The sequence below is a fragment of the Vitis riparia genome, chromosome 18 (genome assembly GCF_004353265.1).
Source record: "Vitis riparia cultivar Riparia Gloire de Montpellier isolate 1030 chromosome 18, EGFV_Vit.rip_1.0, whole genome shotgun sequence".
NCBI classification, from domain to species: Eukaryota; Viridiplantae; Streptophyta; class Magnoliopsida; order Vitales; family Vitaceae; genus Vitis; species Vitis riparia.
In genome coordinates, this window is record NC_048448.1 from 7,491,970 (window position 1) to 7,506,597 (window position 14,628).

Sequence of the window (14,628 nt, forward strand, 5' to 3'; positions counted from 1 at the left end):
TCAAACTATTATAAAATTATTATTATGCACATTTTTCTACCATTCTCTTTATTTATTTTGCTTTGAATTGATTAATTATGGTTATTTGCATTAAAATTGGTCAAAATTTGAATGAAAGACTAACATCAGCTCCCCATTTCCCCATTTCACATAAGATCGTTGAGCTTTTACTTTATAGTCTACTATCATGTGTAAATTAGTAAAACAATAAAATTGTTTTCAAAAATTGTTCTTATAGCTTATTCTCGTAAACTATTTTTAAAATGTCAAATCTTGTTCAACATGTGCATTCATTAAAAATTATGCAATATTTCGGTATGTATATGTGTTTGTAAAGATAGCGGTATAAACTTGAGAAATTAAGACTATGTTTGGTTTTTATAAATATTATGCTATGTTTAGTTCTCAAAAAATATTAGAAAAATATAAAAAAAATATTAAGCAAAATTGTTTTTTCATGTTTGGTTTAATTATAGAAAATATAAAAGAAAATAAAAAATAATTAAAATTAATTTAAAATTTATATATTTTAAAATTATTTAATTTTATTATAATAAATAAAAATAAATAAAATAAGTTTAAAAACACATATAATAATAATTTATTAAATTTAAATATATTTTTTATTTTCCTATATATTTTTTCTCTCTATTTTCTTTCTCTTGTATTTTTTTTTTAAAATTTTCTAAATCAAACATAGCCTTAAGAAAAGAAAAAAATATGAAGAAAAACTATTTTCTATTTCATTCTAAAAAATACAAAAAAAATAAATATAATTAAAATTCATCTGAAATTTATATGTTTTTAAAATTTTTAATCTTTATATAATAAAAAAAAAGTGAAAAAAAAATTAAATAACCATATAAACATAATTTATTGCGTATAATATTTTTTTTTTCTTCACTTTTTCCTTTCTACACATTTTCTATCAAAATTTTCCAAAAGCAAACATGGCCTTAATCGCATATCAGATATTCATGATTTTGAACTTTTTCTTTCGGATCACGAGAGTAGAAGAGGAGAAACTGAACAAGAAGCAGAATGAAATAACAATATAATATATATACAAGCCTATAAAAAGCTCACGCGTGGTTCACGTGTCAAATTGCTGCCACTTGGCCCAAGGACGCCGTTAATATCATGGTTGATAAAATTGATATTTCCCAGACGGAGATGCTGAAACTTGTCTTTTAATCAGTAAATGCATGACCATCTGATAAAATCGGAGAAGCATTCCCCTTTAAACGACAAGAAACGATGTCGTATTAGAGGCGAACATGCAGAAAGAGTTACTGCTTTTTTTTTTTTTTTGGAACAAGTCGGTGCATTAGCGTTCTCTAATTCATTGATTTTTTAAAAAGAAGGATATCACTCAATTTTATAAATTAATTAATAATTTACGAAAGGAACAGGCCTTGCAATTTGGGAGTTGGGCAGATGAGTTGAAAAATGGCAGCAAAGCATATTCGTGGCTTCATATCGTCCTTTTTCATTGGCCGTCTTCAATCAGGATATGCCAATTGTTCTTTAGATTACATCGAGATTGAGTCTCTGCCATGCTTCTTCTTGTCTTATTCCCCATTTACCGCATTGTGATGGTCGTTGAATGTGTATAACTCACAACCACCGCCTGTGAATCTATTCATTTCCCTCTTCCTCTCTATCTTGTTCAAGATCGAGCAGAAGCCATGGAGCCCAAAGAAGAGGATCCAACGCTCGCCAAGCTCCAATCAGCCTGTTCCGATCTGAAAAAACTGCTTCACAGCTCAGCCAGCACGGAAGCAAGTCTAGAAAAGATGGACAAAAATTTTGATACATTGCAAGAAACCCTTTCCACGGCTTCAAGAAGAGTAGGTCCTTTGCAGTCCTTGGCTATAGCTTCCAAAGCTCTTGACACCAGAATAAACCGGGCGGTTTCCCCGGCTCTCGCTCTTCTCGAAAGTTTCAAACTTGCGGAGTCTCTCCAACACAAGCTGCTTCAGCTCACCTCTGAATTATCGTCTAAGGACGCTCCCAAGAAGCGGCTCAAGGCACTGGTAAAGTATGTTGATTGTGTGGATAAACTCAATGCGGCCATCAATTCTATTAGTCTAGAGTGTGAGCCTGCGATTCAGAAGCTTCAAGAGGTGGTGGAGTTTTTGAGTAGGACCAGGGCGACTGATCAGTATAGGACGCATCGGCTGAGGGAGACTCTAATCACTCTTAAAGCGCTGTATGAGACAGAGGTGGATGCGATGAGATTTGATGGGTTGCTGGATGAAGCTTTGCTCAATTTGCAGGATGAGTATGAGCGTATACTGCAGCAGCTAAGGCATCGGAACATAGCTGAGTTGCAAGGAGATGTTCCGGCTGAGATGATGGCTTCTGATCTGGGTACTGAGCTGGAGGTTGAGGTTCTTAGACGGATTTCAGAAACTCTAGCTGCTAACGATTGTTTGGATATATGCATCGATATCTTTGTGAAGGTGAGTGAAAAGTTTCATCAAAATCAGCTGTTAAATTTCCAGGGGTTTTCCATATTGATTAGAACTATAACCTAGAAGAAGCACCAGAGAATTTTCCATTTTCAGCATTTTTTTTTTTGTTGGGGTGGGATGAGGATGGTTTCTTCTTGTCATTTAGCACCATAGATTGATATTAAAAAGGTTTAACATTTTTCCCTCAGAATTAGCTGCTGATTAAAAATGGAAAAATGTCTATATATTTTTGTAGATGACTTGCATTTTCTGTGCTGGCTGCTTAGAAAAATTTGGATCTGAAGTTGCAATTTTTCTTGTGATTCCACAGGTGAGGTATAGAAGGGCAGCAAAAGCACTGATGAGACTAAACCCTGATTATCTGAGAACTTATACTCCCGAGGAAATTGACAACATGGAATGGGAGAGCTTGGAGACTGCAACAGCCCTTTGGATCCAACACTTCGAGCTTGCAGTTAAAACAGTCCTGGTGTCAGAAAAGAAACTCTGCAAGCAAGTTTTGTCAGGAACCATGGAGGGATTAATCTGGACAGAATGCTTCGTAAAGATTGCAGACAAGATTATGGCAGTCTTTTTCCGGTTCGGAGAGGGTGTAGCGAGGAGCAACAAGGAACCCCAGAAGCTGTTCAAGCTCTTAGACATGTTCGATTCATTGGAAAAGCTTAAAACCCAATTCTCAGAGATTTTCGAAGGTGAAGCTGGAGCTGACATCTGTTTGAGATTCCGAGAACTTACGAAGCTTCTCGTCCACTCTTCCAGCAAAGTATTTTGGGAGTTCGGCCTTCAAATTGAAGGCAATCAAGACGGGTTTCCGCCACTTCAAGACGGCTCAGTTCCAAAACTCGTCCGATACGCCATTAATTACCTTAAGTACCTGACCAGCGAGAATTACAGTGCTCCCATGGCAAAGGTTCTTCGAACGGAGCAAATATGGAAAGCCGGCGTTTTATCTCAACCTGAAACAGATGAGAACTTACTCAAAGACGCCATTTCCAGCGTAATGGAAGCTATTCAGAGGAACGTGGAGTCGAAAAAATCCCGATGCCGAGACAAAATTCTTTCCCATGTCTTCGCCATGAACACGTACTGGTACATTTACATGAGAAGCAGAAGTTCAGAGCTGGGGAAGCTTTTAGGAGAGCAGTGGATGAAGAAGAAGTACAAGATCATTGCGGAAGAATCGGCATACATGTACCAGAAACAGGCTTGGGGAACTCTAGTGAATTTGCTGGAGAAAGAAGAATCGAACAGACATACAAACAAAGAATCCATGGGAGCTGTGATAAGAGGGAAGATGGAAGCATTTCTAGAGGGTCTTGATGAAATCTCCAAAAGACATAGAACCTCTTATACCATTCCTGATGCAGATTTGAGAATACAGCTGAGGGAGGCGTCCGTTAAGCTGGTAGTTACGGCTTATACCGAATTCTTAACCTCTTACTCCTATTTTTTGCAGCCAAAATCCTACCTTCCTCCCGACTCAATCCAGGCCATGCTGGGTCAACTTTTCAACGATGGCCATCGAGTCCCTACTAGACTTTCCAAGGATCGGATGGCCGGAGACAACTCGGCCGGTGAGATCAAAGATTTTTCACGGTCCAGATCAAACGCCAGTGATCAGTGAGGGCAATTAAGGGACTGTTTGGTTGCTGTTTTTAAAAACTGTTCTGAAAAAGGTTTTTGAGAATAGTTTTTAAGAACAGTTTTTTGTATTTTCAGAAAAAAAAAAAATATATATATATATATATATATATGTTTGAGAACTAAATTGTGGAAAACAGTTTTTGTTCTAAAAAAAAAAAAAAAAAAACATTTTTGTTTCTCTTTCCCTTTTGTCTAAGTTTCTCTTCCAACATCCAAACTTTTATTTACAATGGTTGAACTATTTCTCTCTTCTAAGATCAAAACACTACTCATTGAGATCAAAATTCAGATTGTGGTTGCTGTAAAGATTTTAGGTTAGGGTTTCAATTTTTGTTTTAATTTTTATGTTCTTTTTTATTTTTTGCATTTTTGGTCTTTTTGTGTTATTGTTTATATTTTGTTTGGTTTCTATGAAATCTTAGAATTTATGGAGGTTTTGGCTTAGAAATACATCCTAAAAATCATTTGGGGATAAATCTTGAAATATCCGAAAAATATTGAAATGGAAATGACCAAAAAATAATAATAAAATTGTCGATGTTGAGTTTTTGGTTGAATTTTTGTTAGACTGATTTTTTTATTTTTCTATTTTCCTATTTTTTTTATTTTCCCTCATAGTATAAAGAATTTTTTTAGAATAAATAAAATAAAAAACTTTTATTTGAAAGTTGTTTTTTAATAAATAAGTAAATAAAAAATGTATGAAAAGGGAATACTTCTCTCTCTACTTTCTCTCCCAACACTCCGCGTACTCCCACAGTCTCATGATTACGATCTCTTTATCTTTAAAATTTAAAGAAATTCAACTCCAAAGAGAAAAACACAAAAATAAATGGAATCAATGGGTGAAGTTTCCAGAATTTTTGAATTTTCACACAAAAAAAAATTGGTTGTTTGATTTACTCTGTTTTTTTTTTTTATTCTTTTTCCTTTTTTTTGTTCCAGTTGTTTTTTTCTTCAATATTTTTTTTAGGTATGGTTTTGTTTGGTTGTTGAAAAAATTGAGGGACGGAGAATTTTGAGGTTTCTGTTATTGGTTGTGTGGAAAAAAAAAATAATGAGGAGTTGTTGTGTTCTCTCGGATCCTAACTGGGATGATCTTCCCTGTTTCATACCCATAAAAGGAAAAATAAAAGAAGTGTCCGGATAGGAGAGAGAGCAAAATGCAAAAAAAGGGGAAAAGTTCATACAAGCTCCAATGGATAACAATTGCTCCACACCAGAAAACCAGCGACGAAAAAGAAGAGATTAGGGCGAAAACAGGGAGAACATCCCATTTTTCTCTTGTTTTTTAAATAGTGTAAAAAATAACAAAAACATTTTTAAGATGTTGTCTAAAATCAGGGTATTTGAAAACACAGAGAACATAGAAAACAACTTAATACTCCTATGCCAAACTAGTTTTCAATGTTTGTCTGTTTCGAGGATAGAAAACAGTTTTTAAAAACATCAACCAAACAGATCCTAAGGGCCTGTTTGTTTAGTGTTTTCAAGAACTGTTTTCTGTTCTTGAAAACAAAAAACACCAAAAACTCGTTTGGTTGAGAGAGTCGTTTTTGTTTTTGTTGTTCCCCGTGTTCTCAAAATGGCACTGTTTAGAGAACAATAAAATATTGTTTTCCCCGTTTTTGTACTGTTTACAGAACAAATTAAACAACAAAAAAATCATTTGTTCTCCGTGTTTTTTTTTCCTTCCCGTTCTCATCTCATCTCCAGCACAGTCCCGTCGCCTCTTCTTGATTTTTCCCGTTTCTCATTTTTGATTCAGGGTTCGTGAAATTTAAATCCAATAGCACAATTGCAAGGAGACCTCTAAAACGGATCCAGAAAACACAGTGAGCAAAAGAAAAGCAATTTTTTTTTTTTCTTGGGGGTTTTGCATGGATTTTCTCGGAAATCAAACGAGGATGAATTTTCCCGGAAATTGAATGGGGCATGGATTTTCTTGGGAATCAAACGGAGGTTGAAAAAAAATAATAATAACATGATTAGATTAGTACCTGCGAGGATTGAGAGTGGCAGAGTGAGAGAAGAGGATTTTCCCGGCTGGAGGGCAACTTCAGAAAAGGGCTTCTTGATTAGATTAGTACCTGCGAGGATTGAGAGTGGCAGAGTGAGAGAAGGGGATTTTCCCGGCTGGAGGGCAACTTCAGAAAAGGGCTTCTTGATGCCCGAGTGAGAGAAAGAGATAAAAAAAATTAAGAACAAATTTATCTCAACTTAATAAAATATGCTATAATTTTTAATAAAGTTAAAAATTAAATAAAAAAATATTAATAAAAATAATTTTATTATGTTTGATTTATTTTAAAAAAATATAAAAAAAAATATTTTTACTTTAAAATTAATAAAATAAATAATTTTTTAATTTAAATGAACTATATATCTAAAAATTATTTATAAATTTATAATATAAAATTACTTGAAGAAAATATTTTATTAATTGAAAAAGAAAAAAAACATATTTTAAACGTGTTTTTTGTTTTATAAACTGTTTTTTAAAATTCAGTTTCCAAACACAATTTTTTTTGGAAAAAACACCAAAAACTGTTCTTAAAAACTGTTCTCAAAAACTGTTTTCCAAAACAGTTTTCAAAAACAGCAACCAAACATGCCCTAAGATTCCCGGATTGGACTGACTTTTTTTTTTTGGGAAAGATTGGAACTTGCATGTCGTAATTGAAACATTGAAATGGACAGTAACGATTTTGAAATAGGGGCTGGTGTGGGCTAGGTGCTCAAGCCCCAGACCCACGATTGTATTGCCCAATTGTTTCCTGGGTTCTGGACCTTTAATCCATGGGGACCCATATGATTCCCAGCCGTCTCGATTTTTCCTCTCAAGGTCCGTTGGGGTAAAAGTGTAACTTCCATAATTACAATTTTATATAATATATGGTGATAATTGAATTGGTAAATTATTCGAGAGTTCCATTTGTACCTGCACGGTGATGATTGGATTGGTAAATAATTGAAAGGGCCACCATACAAGAAGATCTTCCTTAGTCTGAAACTCAATGCAGAGGTATATTTAAGCTTTTTGAAAATACATAACGATTGTGTTAAGGTCATACAGATTACAGAGCCAAACAAGGCTTGAAGCATCATGAAATTACAGATGTACCCCAACCACAGAAAAACCAGAATTCCAAAACTCGACAGAAGCCTCGTTTGCTTCATGGTTAGCATTACGGATTTTTAAAGGATCATTCTTCCCTTGAAGGAATCTACCAAACACCATTCCATCCTTGTTTCTCAATTCCCAGGTCGTATTTTCCTTGTGCTCCAATTTTTGAGAAAGTCCAAGAAGATCATGTCGAACCTCACAACCGACGCTGTGACTTCAGTTTCATTTTCGGATTTCCCTGAAGATGTCCAGCTCTGTATCCTCTCCTTCTTGACTCCCTCCGAGATCGCCACCTTCGCTTGCACATCAAAACGCTTCCTTTCACTCTGTACCTGCGACAGCAAGCTCTGGTTCACTCTTTGCGACAGGAGATGGGGGTCCAAGACCCAGATCAAGAAATGGGGATCCGGTAAAATCACCTACAGACTCCTCTACAGGACCCTGATCGAGTGGGAAAATCTGATTGGTTTCTGGCGTCGAAGCGGGCAGGTAACCCTCGGCGTCGCATCTCCACCCTTGATTTTCTTTGAATGGTGTCCATCGTTTATTATTGGGTCTAGGGTTTCTCCTTCTAGACTTGGTACTTATCACGTGATAAAAGCTCCATTCTTATGTATGAGTATCACCCCAGAGGGCGAGACTATGAATTTTCTCGACCCCGATGGGAAAATCGAATTGTCGGAAGATTTCGTGGACGCGGTGCAAGCAGGGTTTCTAGAGAACGATTTGATTCCAGTTCATGTCAGTTTCATGGGGAAAAACCATGTTGTTGTAGAGGAAAACTTGAGCTTTACTTCTTTGAATTCTCAAGAACCAAAAAATACTGGGTTTCGGAGGAGTTCGAGTTCCGGTAACGTGAGAGCAGAGGATATTGGGGTTGTGGAGGACATGATTGGCTCGGAGAGCGGGTCGCCAGGGAGTTTGCCGGACAGATTCATGTCGGAAATTTATCAATACTTTGCGAACAGAACGAGCCCGGGTGGGGAGAGGGCGTCGAGGAGGCAGAGGAAGAGAGAGAAGGCAAGGCAGGGTAGGAGGAAGTGGATGCCTGAGCATTTTGTTAAAATTGTTAACTGTTCCCCCACACCATCAAGGCCTTTACAGGGACTATGGAAGGTGTCGTTACTCTTCCCTTTATCTCCTTTGGTTGGTTGAAAGTGCATGTTTGCCTTTTGCAATGTACTTGTATCTTGTATCTATTAGTACTCATTCAACTTATTTTTACTAAATTGTGGAGAAATTTGAGGTATAGAAAACGCATTTTGTTTATCTGACAGTAGTTTTGTCCAAGCAAGTTCCGTGGAAAACAATTGCCTTTAGAGGGCTAAAGAGAAATCATAATCAACCAACCACAAAGATTCAGCATAGTAGTTGATGATTTATGCTGGTCCAACTGCTCTTATGGTTCATGTTAAGAACTGGCTTGATTAAGATTTTGACAGTAGAATTCAATCACAAACCGTTCCTTGTTATTTTCCCTTTCTCCAGTGGGAACCGGTTTATGTATGTACTCTAATCTCCATGTATGTAGTTGCTCTCAAGAGGGTGGTTTTAGCTTTTATCTCGGTTTTACCTTTTAACAATAATGGAAAAACCATACCTATCAAAAAAAAAAAAAAAACAATAATGGAAAAACCATTATGTTTTTCCATTGACTTATCAGTCTCTGTCAGTTGATTTGTCCCGTGCATCTGTTGAAGCTTCTGATATATTATGACTGATCTATGTTTTTCCTATTGCATTAGGCTAAGATTGATTAATTCCTAAGTTGTGCTTTGTTAGTCAATTGAGAAATTGCCATGTGAAATTTGTTTGTAGGATGAGTTTGCATGCTCCCTAATCAAGACTATGCTTTAGAAGCATGAAGCATGGGGGGCATCGTGCTGTTAGATAGCATCACATAAAAAGATCATGTTTTTAACTTCAGAAACCCAAACATATTCAACCAGCTAAAGTATTGAATGTATCTCATGTTAACATACTGAATGTATTCCCTTTGTTCATCCTTATATCTTAGTATGGTTGTTGGAAGATGATGGATGCATGTGGACTCCTCATTACAGCTCATATGACACGCCCTCCTACTTCCCACTGCAGGGTATATCTGATGATAAGAACTTGTACTTTTTTCTTGTGGCATATGATGACATTGGAGGCATTGCCTGTCGAACAATTGGGGACTCATCTAAACCTTTGTCTGGTTACTCCCCTGTATTTTGGACTTCAAAAACTACACTTTTAGAGGCTCCATTTTCTCCTGAAGAAGAATATTTATATGATAGTCGCATACATCTTCGGCCACTTGCAACAGCAGATCACATTCATGGGCATCATCCCTTGACAGAAAATGAAGTGGTTTCACACATACTTTGCATAAATTCAAGTTATGATCTGGTAATTCCAGACTTGGCTGGAACTTCTGCAAATCCACGGGATGTGGAAGGAAGGATTTGGCTGTATGAGAGTGGGACATTTGGGTTTGGGTTTCTCAGGAACCATTTCATTGTAGACCTGAAACATATTGCACAACATGGCTGTCTTCTTGAGGCAATGGAACTTTGTAGTGATTTGTGCTAGTTTAAGGCCATCTGTATACAAAACAGTCATGTAGCTGGATGCCATTTGTGTACTTTGGCACTTTGTAACAATAATGATATCAATTCTTTTGATAGCATCCCGTCATATTGATTTTCTATTTAGTGTTGAGTTCATTTTATGGAATTTCAACTTCAATTTTTATGTAGCTGTTTAGGTTACATAATGTTCCTCTCGTTGAAAGACAAAGTTCCATTGGTTGATGATGTGTTTCAACATTCAACATCCATTCAGTTCTTTCCTCTTCTTTTATAGAATTTATTGGAAATTTTGCCATTTTCTCAGTAACAAGTATATGCCTCCATAATGTGCAACCCACATTCACAATTGTTGCAAGTGGAGGCCTGGAGTTCTCTGCACAAGCAATTATTTACATTCACGTTTAAATGAGGCTGGTAGATTCCCTCCTCCCCCTTCCCCCTTGCTGCAGAACCTGGCTGTTTCAACTTGAAATATGGATCAGAGCATGTTGTTGTGGCCCACAATGGTTATTAAAAAATATTGCTTGACCAATAGATGTTTCTGAACTTGCTCTGTTATGTTGGTAAAAGAATGGTTTGTTGATAGTAAACATTTAAGCTATGAAGAGAGAAACGACCATATTTTTAGTGTTGTTCATAATCTTATGAATTGATTAATTAAAAATTCATTCCAGTACTCGGGTATCAAACAATCTACAAATACTTGCATGGAATTTAATTTTAGTGGTTATGCTTAAGTTCTTAGAAGAGATGATTACTCCTCCATTGTTTAAAGTTTCATGCGGAAAGCAAGTAAATGGGGGAATGGGAAGCTGAGTTTCATCAGTATGGTGGGAGGTTTCCCTCAATATTCAGCTCGCTGTATTCAACAAATTAGTAATGGGGGTGTACTGTGAACCGGGTAATGAAGTGCTTGCAAATCCAATTCTTGAACTAGGATGATCTCGGATCTGGTGAAAGTTAAAAGAGAAGAAAGCTTCACCATGTGAGTCCAGGGGCTGGCCAACTCTGGTTGGTGTTCGAAAGGTATATGGATGCCTAGGATTAGCCGGTTCCTGCTAGATATTTAATTTTATCCATTCCATTCTTTGGGTTTACAAACCCCAGAATGTGGAAAAGATCTGGAAAAAAAAAGGGCAAATGTACGTCTCTCTGACCTGTAGTTGTTAGGAGACAACAATGGGGATCCTCAACCTTTATTCAAAACCAACACAAGTGCAATAAGAATTCTCAAATTACAGTTAACATCACCATATTACACTGAAAATCAAATAGGTCTCTGCATCTCATTGAGCATCCACAATCTCACGTCACAACAGAACCCAAAATAACAAACAAGTCCCACACACTTCAACTGGAAACATTAAGAATTCCATGTTTTGTAAGATTAAAACCATTCTCTGGACTGCAGGGAAAGAGTGAACAACAGTAAGGGACTGCAGCAACATGGAGGCAAGGAGGAGAAAAAGAAAAGTTCCCTTCATCTGTTCATCACATTATGATTCGGCAGCAACTTCTCTGCCATTCACTTTCTCATTAGCTGTGTCCTTCTCATGGTCACCCTCAAGCTGGCTCAAGTTTCCCTTTTCCTTGATCAGTTGGGTGTGGTGGTGTTTGCAGTAGAGCCGCCCCTCATGTGCGATGTAGTTGGATGGGCTGATCGTACACCCTCCATGGGTGCATTTGAAACAACTCTTGTGATATGCAGTTCCATTCACGGTGACCTTAAAAAAATATACCACTTTGTTACTCTTCTGAAAGAGCCTGTGATTTACTTAACAATTGTGTGTATTTACATCAACCATATAGCAAAGATGTTGATGGCGCATACCTTCTCAGTCGGATAGACAGTAGTCTTACAGCCCACGCATTTATCTCTGGTTCCCACAAACATGCTAGACACTTTATTTGCTACGGGTTTCTGCTCAAAGCAGGTTATAGTAAGATGTATGGCATATAACGTACAAGCAAGTGTCCTAATTTCAAGGGAATTACCTCACTATCAATTGGTTTCTCTGGTTTCACAATTTTTGGTGTCCCTGAAAAAAAAATTGAAAAGGAAAAATCATGAGCAGAGAGAAGAAATTTTGCATCAGAGCGAATTAGCTCTCATTTAGTTGTTACCTTCAAAGCTTTTGTCTAGACTGCCAGTCCTCTTGAAGAGTTGATCAAAGTGTGGCCTGCAATAAAGTACTCCCTCAAAGGAATTGTAGTTTCCAAGCTGCAAATAGACAGATCTGTCAGTATACTTACATGTGAAGAGTACAAGCTGTGTTGATTCTTTCCATAGTTTTTCATTCAAGATATATCGCATAAAGCCAAAAGGATGTTGAATCCAAGGGGGGTAAAAAGATGTTGCTTCAAGCCAAGAGAATGAACTAAAAAACAAAGACGATCATTCCTAACTAATGGGTCTACTGCTGCTGGATTCATGAGCTGGGACTTTTCCAGCTGAAAATTTTTCCACCAGTACTTGCGATATGATCTGTGGATCTGAAGAGTTGTGTTCATCAGGTAATCGGAATAATACAAGAGTTTCGGACTTCTGAGTTGATGAAGTTAAGCAATAAATTACAAGCCTAGAACGCCATAGATCGGAACGGTTATGATTTCTATATGAAAGAAAGCAACAAATAGCTCCCAAGAATGGAAGAAAACAATTGGCAGGGAAAAACCCAGATAGGAAAGACATCAGAAAAGAAAAAGGTTGCTAGCAGCCTAGCATACAGTCTAAGCTCTCATCCTGCCGAAATTCCAATACCCCGTGATAAAGAACATGTAGTAAAACGAGGAAATCCCAGAGGGAGAATGAAACAAATGAACATAGCAATATAGCATGATGGGGTATACCTTGAGGGTCCCTTTGCAGTGATGGCATCTGAAGCAGGCCTTGTGGTAGACTCGGTTGTCTGCAGTTAACTTATCCACCAGATACACAGTCTTATCGCAGGCCATGCATTTCTGGGTTGTTCCTGCGAACGCCATGCCTTCCAATTCTCTCTCTCAATGAAGCTCTTGCTCTCTTTGCTCTCTCTCTCTCTCTCTATCCCTAACTTCACAACAAATGGCAAGGAGAAAACAAGAGGAAGATGAGATAAGGGGGGAAATGGAGATAGAGAAATGTGGGTTGCGGGGGATTGCGGAGACCAAAAGCAGAGTCGGAGATAATTAAAGGAGTGGCATTTCACAATCATTTTGTCCCACTTTGAAGCACCTAACTACCATTGTCTCCATTAATTAATCTTTCTCCCTCGCTTCTTAACCGTTTAAGACGATTTAAAATAATAGAAATCTAAAATTGCCCATTAATTTAAACACAACTTTTTGTTGATCCCTTCAAAAAAGAAAAAAGAGAAGAAATTTTCAGATATTAATTGCTTGAATGTGAAGGCTTAATCATATCATGCAAACCCACCTCCACACGTGATTAAGAGCCTAATTAGCGACTTTGTTAAATTAAAGGGGGCTTGCTTAGAATTTTGATTAGCTGGCCTGCTTTGTCCACTACTTAAGATCCAATGTCCATGAACATCTACCCTGTCATATTATTAGTTGTGGCCCTGTGGGCACTGTGCTTAATCTTTAGTGACAGAGAATAGAGATATGGGGACCATAAATAGCACACTCTTAAAGATCAATTCATGACTTCCCAATACAAAATATCTCCCCCCACATGGGTCTAATCACCTCTGCTGTGAAGGTGATGTTCATCAATTACTTTCTCCTACTCCCCCACCCACATGCCTCCCATCACAATTCTCACATTTATCACAGCTTCCACTTTAACTCACTAAATTTAGGTTACTATATGGCCAAATTTAGGGTACATTGAATGTCACATGATGATGATAAAAGTAAAACCCACATTTCTTTTTCATTAGTAAGCTTTTTTATTAAATATAATTTTGTGTAACATTTCTAAAAAGGGTTTTTTTATCCTCTAAAATTAAAAGGTAGTGCTGCCAAAATTGTTTTGGATGGTTTTTTTATGGTCTTTGTGTGAACCGTCCAATCGACCACTTTTAATGGCCATGGGATCTGACAAATAATTTCCCAAATAAACTTTTGGAGTGGGGATGGGTAGAATCATAGAAACGTTATAAAAAAAAATCAAGAAAAAGTAAATGCTAAAGAAATAATAGAACAGTGAGTAGGAAACAATCTGGATTTCTGAAAAGAAGATGGACTTTTCCTTTTCAAAGGGCGAGACCCCATGGCTTTCAAATGCCAGCACTTCACCATCGCACAGACAGCTGGCCCTCTTTCCACCTCAAAATAATTCTCCCTCTTTTATTTTATTTTCTTCATTCATAAGCATGTATGAGTAGAACATTTGGGGTATGAATAAGGTAGACCCAACAAGGATCCATTACACCCACAGTCCCATCAAGAGCTGCTCCCACACTTCCTTCAGGGGCCATGTCTGCAATGGTTCGAATAGCTTAATCACTTTATTTATTTATAGATAAAGAAAATTAGAAAATTAAATGAAGGTTTGTTAGTTAAGAGAGGCGTATATGGGTAGCTTCATAGAGGGGAAAGGATGAAAGAAGGAACAAGGAGTGGAATCGAAAGCAGAGCTTGAAATGATGGGGGTTGTTTATGTGGGGGCTTCCCGTCACACCCATGAATCATGAAAGCCTTAGCTGACAGCTCTCTTTCACCAATGGATGTCCCACATCGGAACTCCATCGTGCCTGAATTGGGCCGCGGTATAATGGACCTTCTAATACTAGCAATATGGCCCAAATCCATTAAAAGTAGATGTTTGGAAAAATCCAGCTACTTTCTATTTTAGCCTACT

General features: G+C 37.2%; 3 protein-coding genes across 4 annotated transcripts; 2 read left to right on the forward strand and 1 right to left on the reverse strand.

The window, feature by feature from the left end:
- Positions 1-1,602: 1,602 nt before the first annotated feature.
- Positions 1,603-4,117, forward strand: LOC117907513 (exocyst complex component EXO70A1-like). The gene is made up of 2 exons (XM_034821062.1): positions 1,603-2,465; positions 2,788-4,117. Exons 1-2 carry the CDS (start codon positions 1,689-1,691, stop codon positions 4,099-4,101), a joined length of 2,091 nt encoding a protein of 696 aa, XP_034676953.1. The 5' UTR covers positions 1,603-1,688; the 3' UTR covers positions 4,102-4,117.
- Positions 4,118-7,150: 3,033 nt separating this feature from the next.
- LOC117907767 (F-box protein At3g12350) lies at positions 7,151-9,969 on the forward strand. 2 transcript variants are annotated; one of them, XM_034821415.1, is made up of 2 exons: positions 7,151-8,364; positions 9,266-9,590. In XM_034821415.1, the coding sequence occupies exons 1-2, from the start codon at positions 7,435-7,437 to the stop codon at positions 9,488-9,490; spliced, it is 1,155 nt and encodes a 384-aa protein (XP_034677306.1). In that variant the 5' UTR covers positions 7,151-7,434; the 3' UTR covers positions 9,491-9,590. The 2 variants fall into 2 exon arrangements, with proteins under 2 accessions (XP_034677306.1, XP_034677305.1); XM_034821414.1 differs by having other exon boundaries at positions 7,155-8,364; positions 9,346-9,969.
- Positions 9,970-10,987: 1,018 nt separating this feature from the next.
- LOC117905367 (LIM domain-containing protein WLIM1-like) lies at positions 10,988-12,976 on the reverse strand. The gene is made up of 5 exons (XM_034818277.1): positions 12,675-12,976; positions 11,949-12,045; positions 11,820-11,863; positions 11,656-11,745; positions 10,988-11,548 (listed from the first exon to the last, which is right to left on the reverse strand). Exons 1-5 carry the CDS (start codon positions 12,807-12,809, stop codon positions 11,321-11,323), a joined length of 594 nt encoding a protein of 197 aa, XP_034674168.1. The 5' UTR covers positions 12,810-12,976; the 3' UTR covers positions 10,988-11,320.
- Between the last annotated feature and the right edge of the window lie 1,652 nt (positions 12,977-14,628).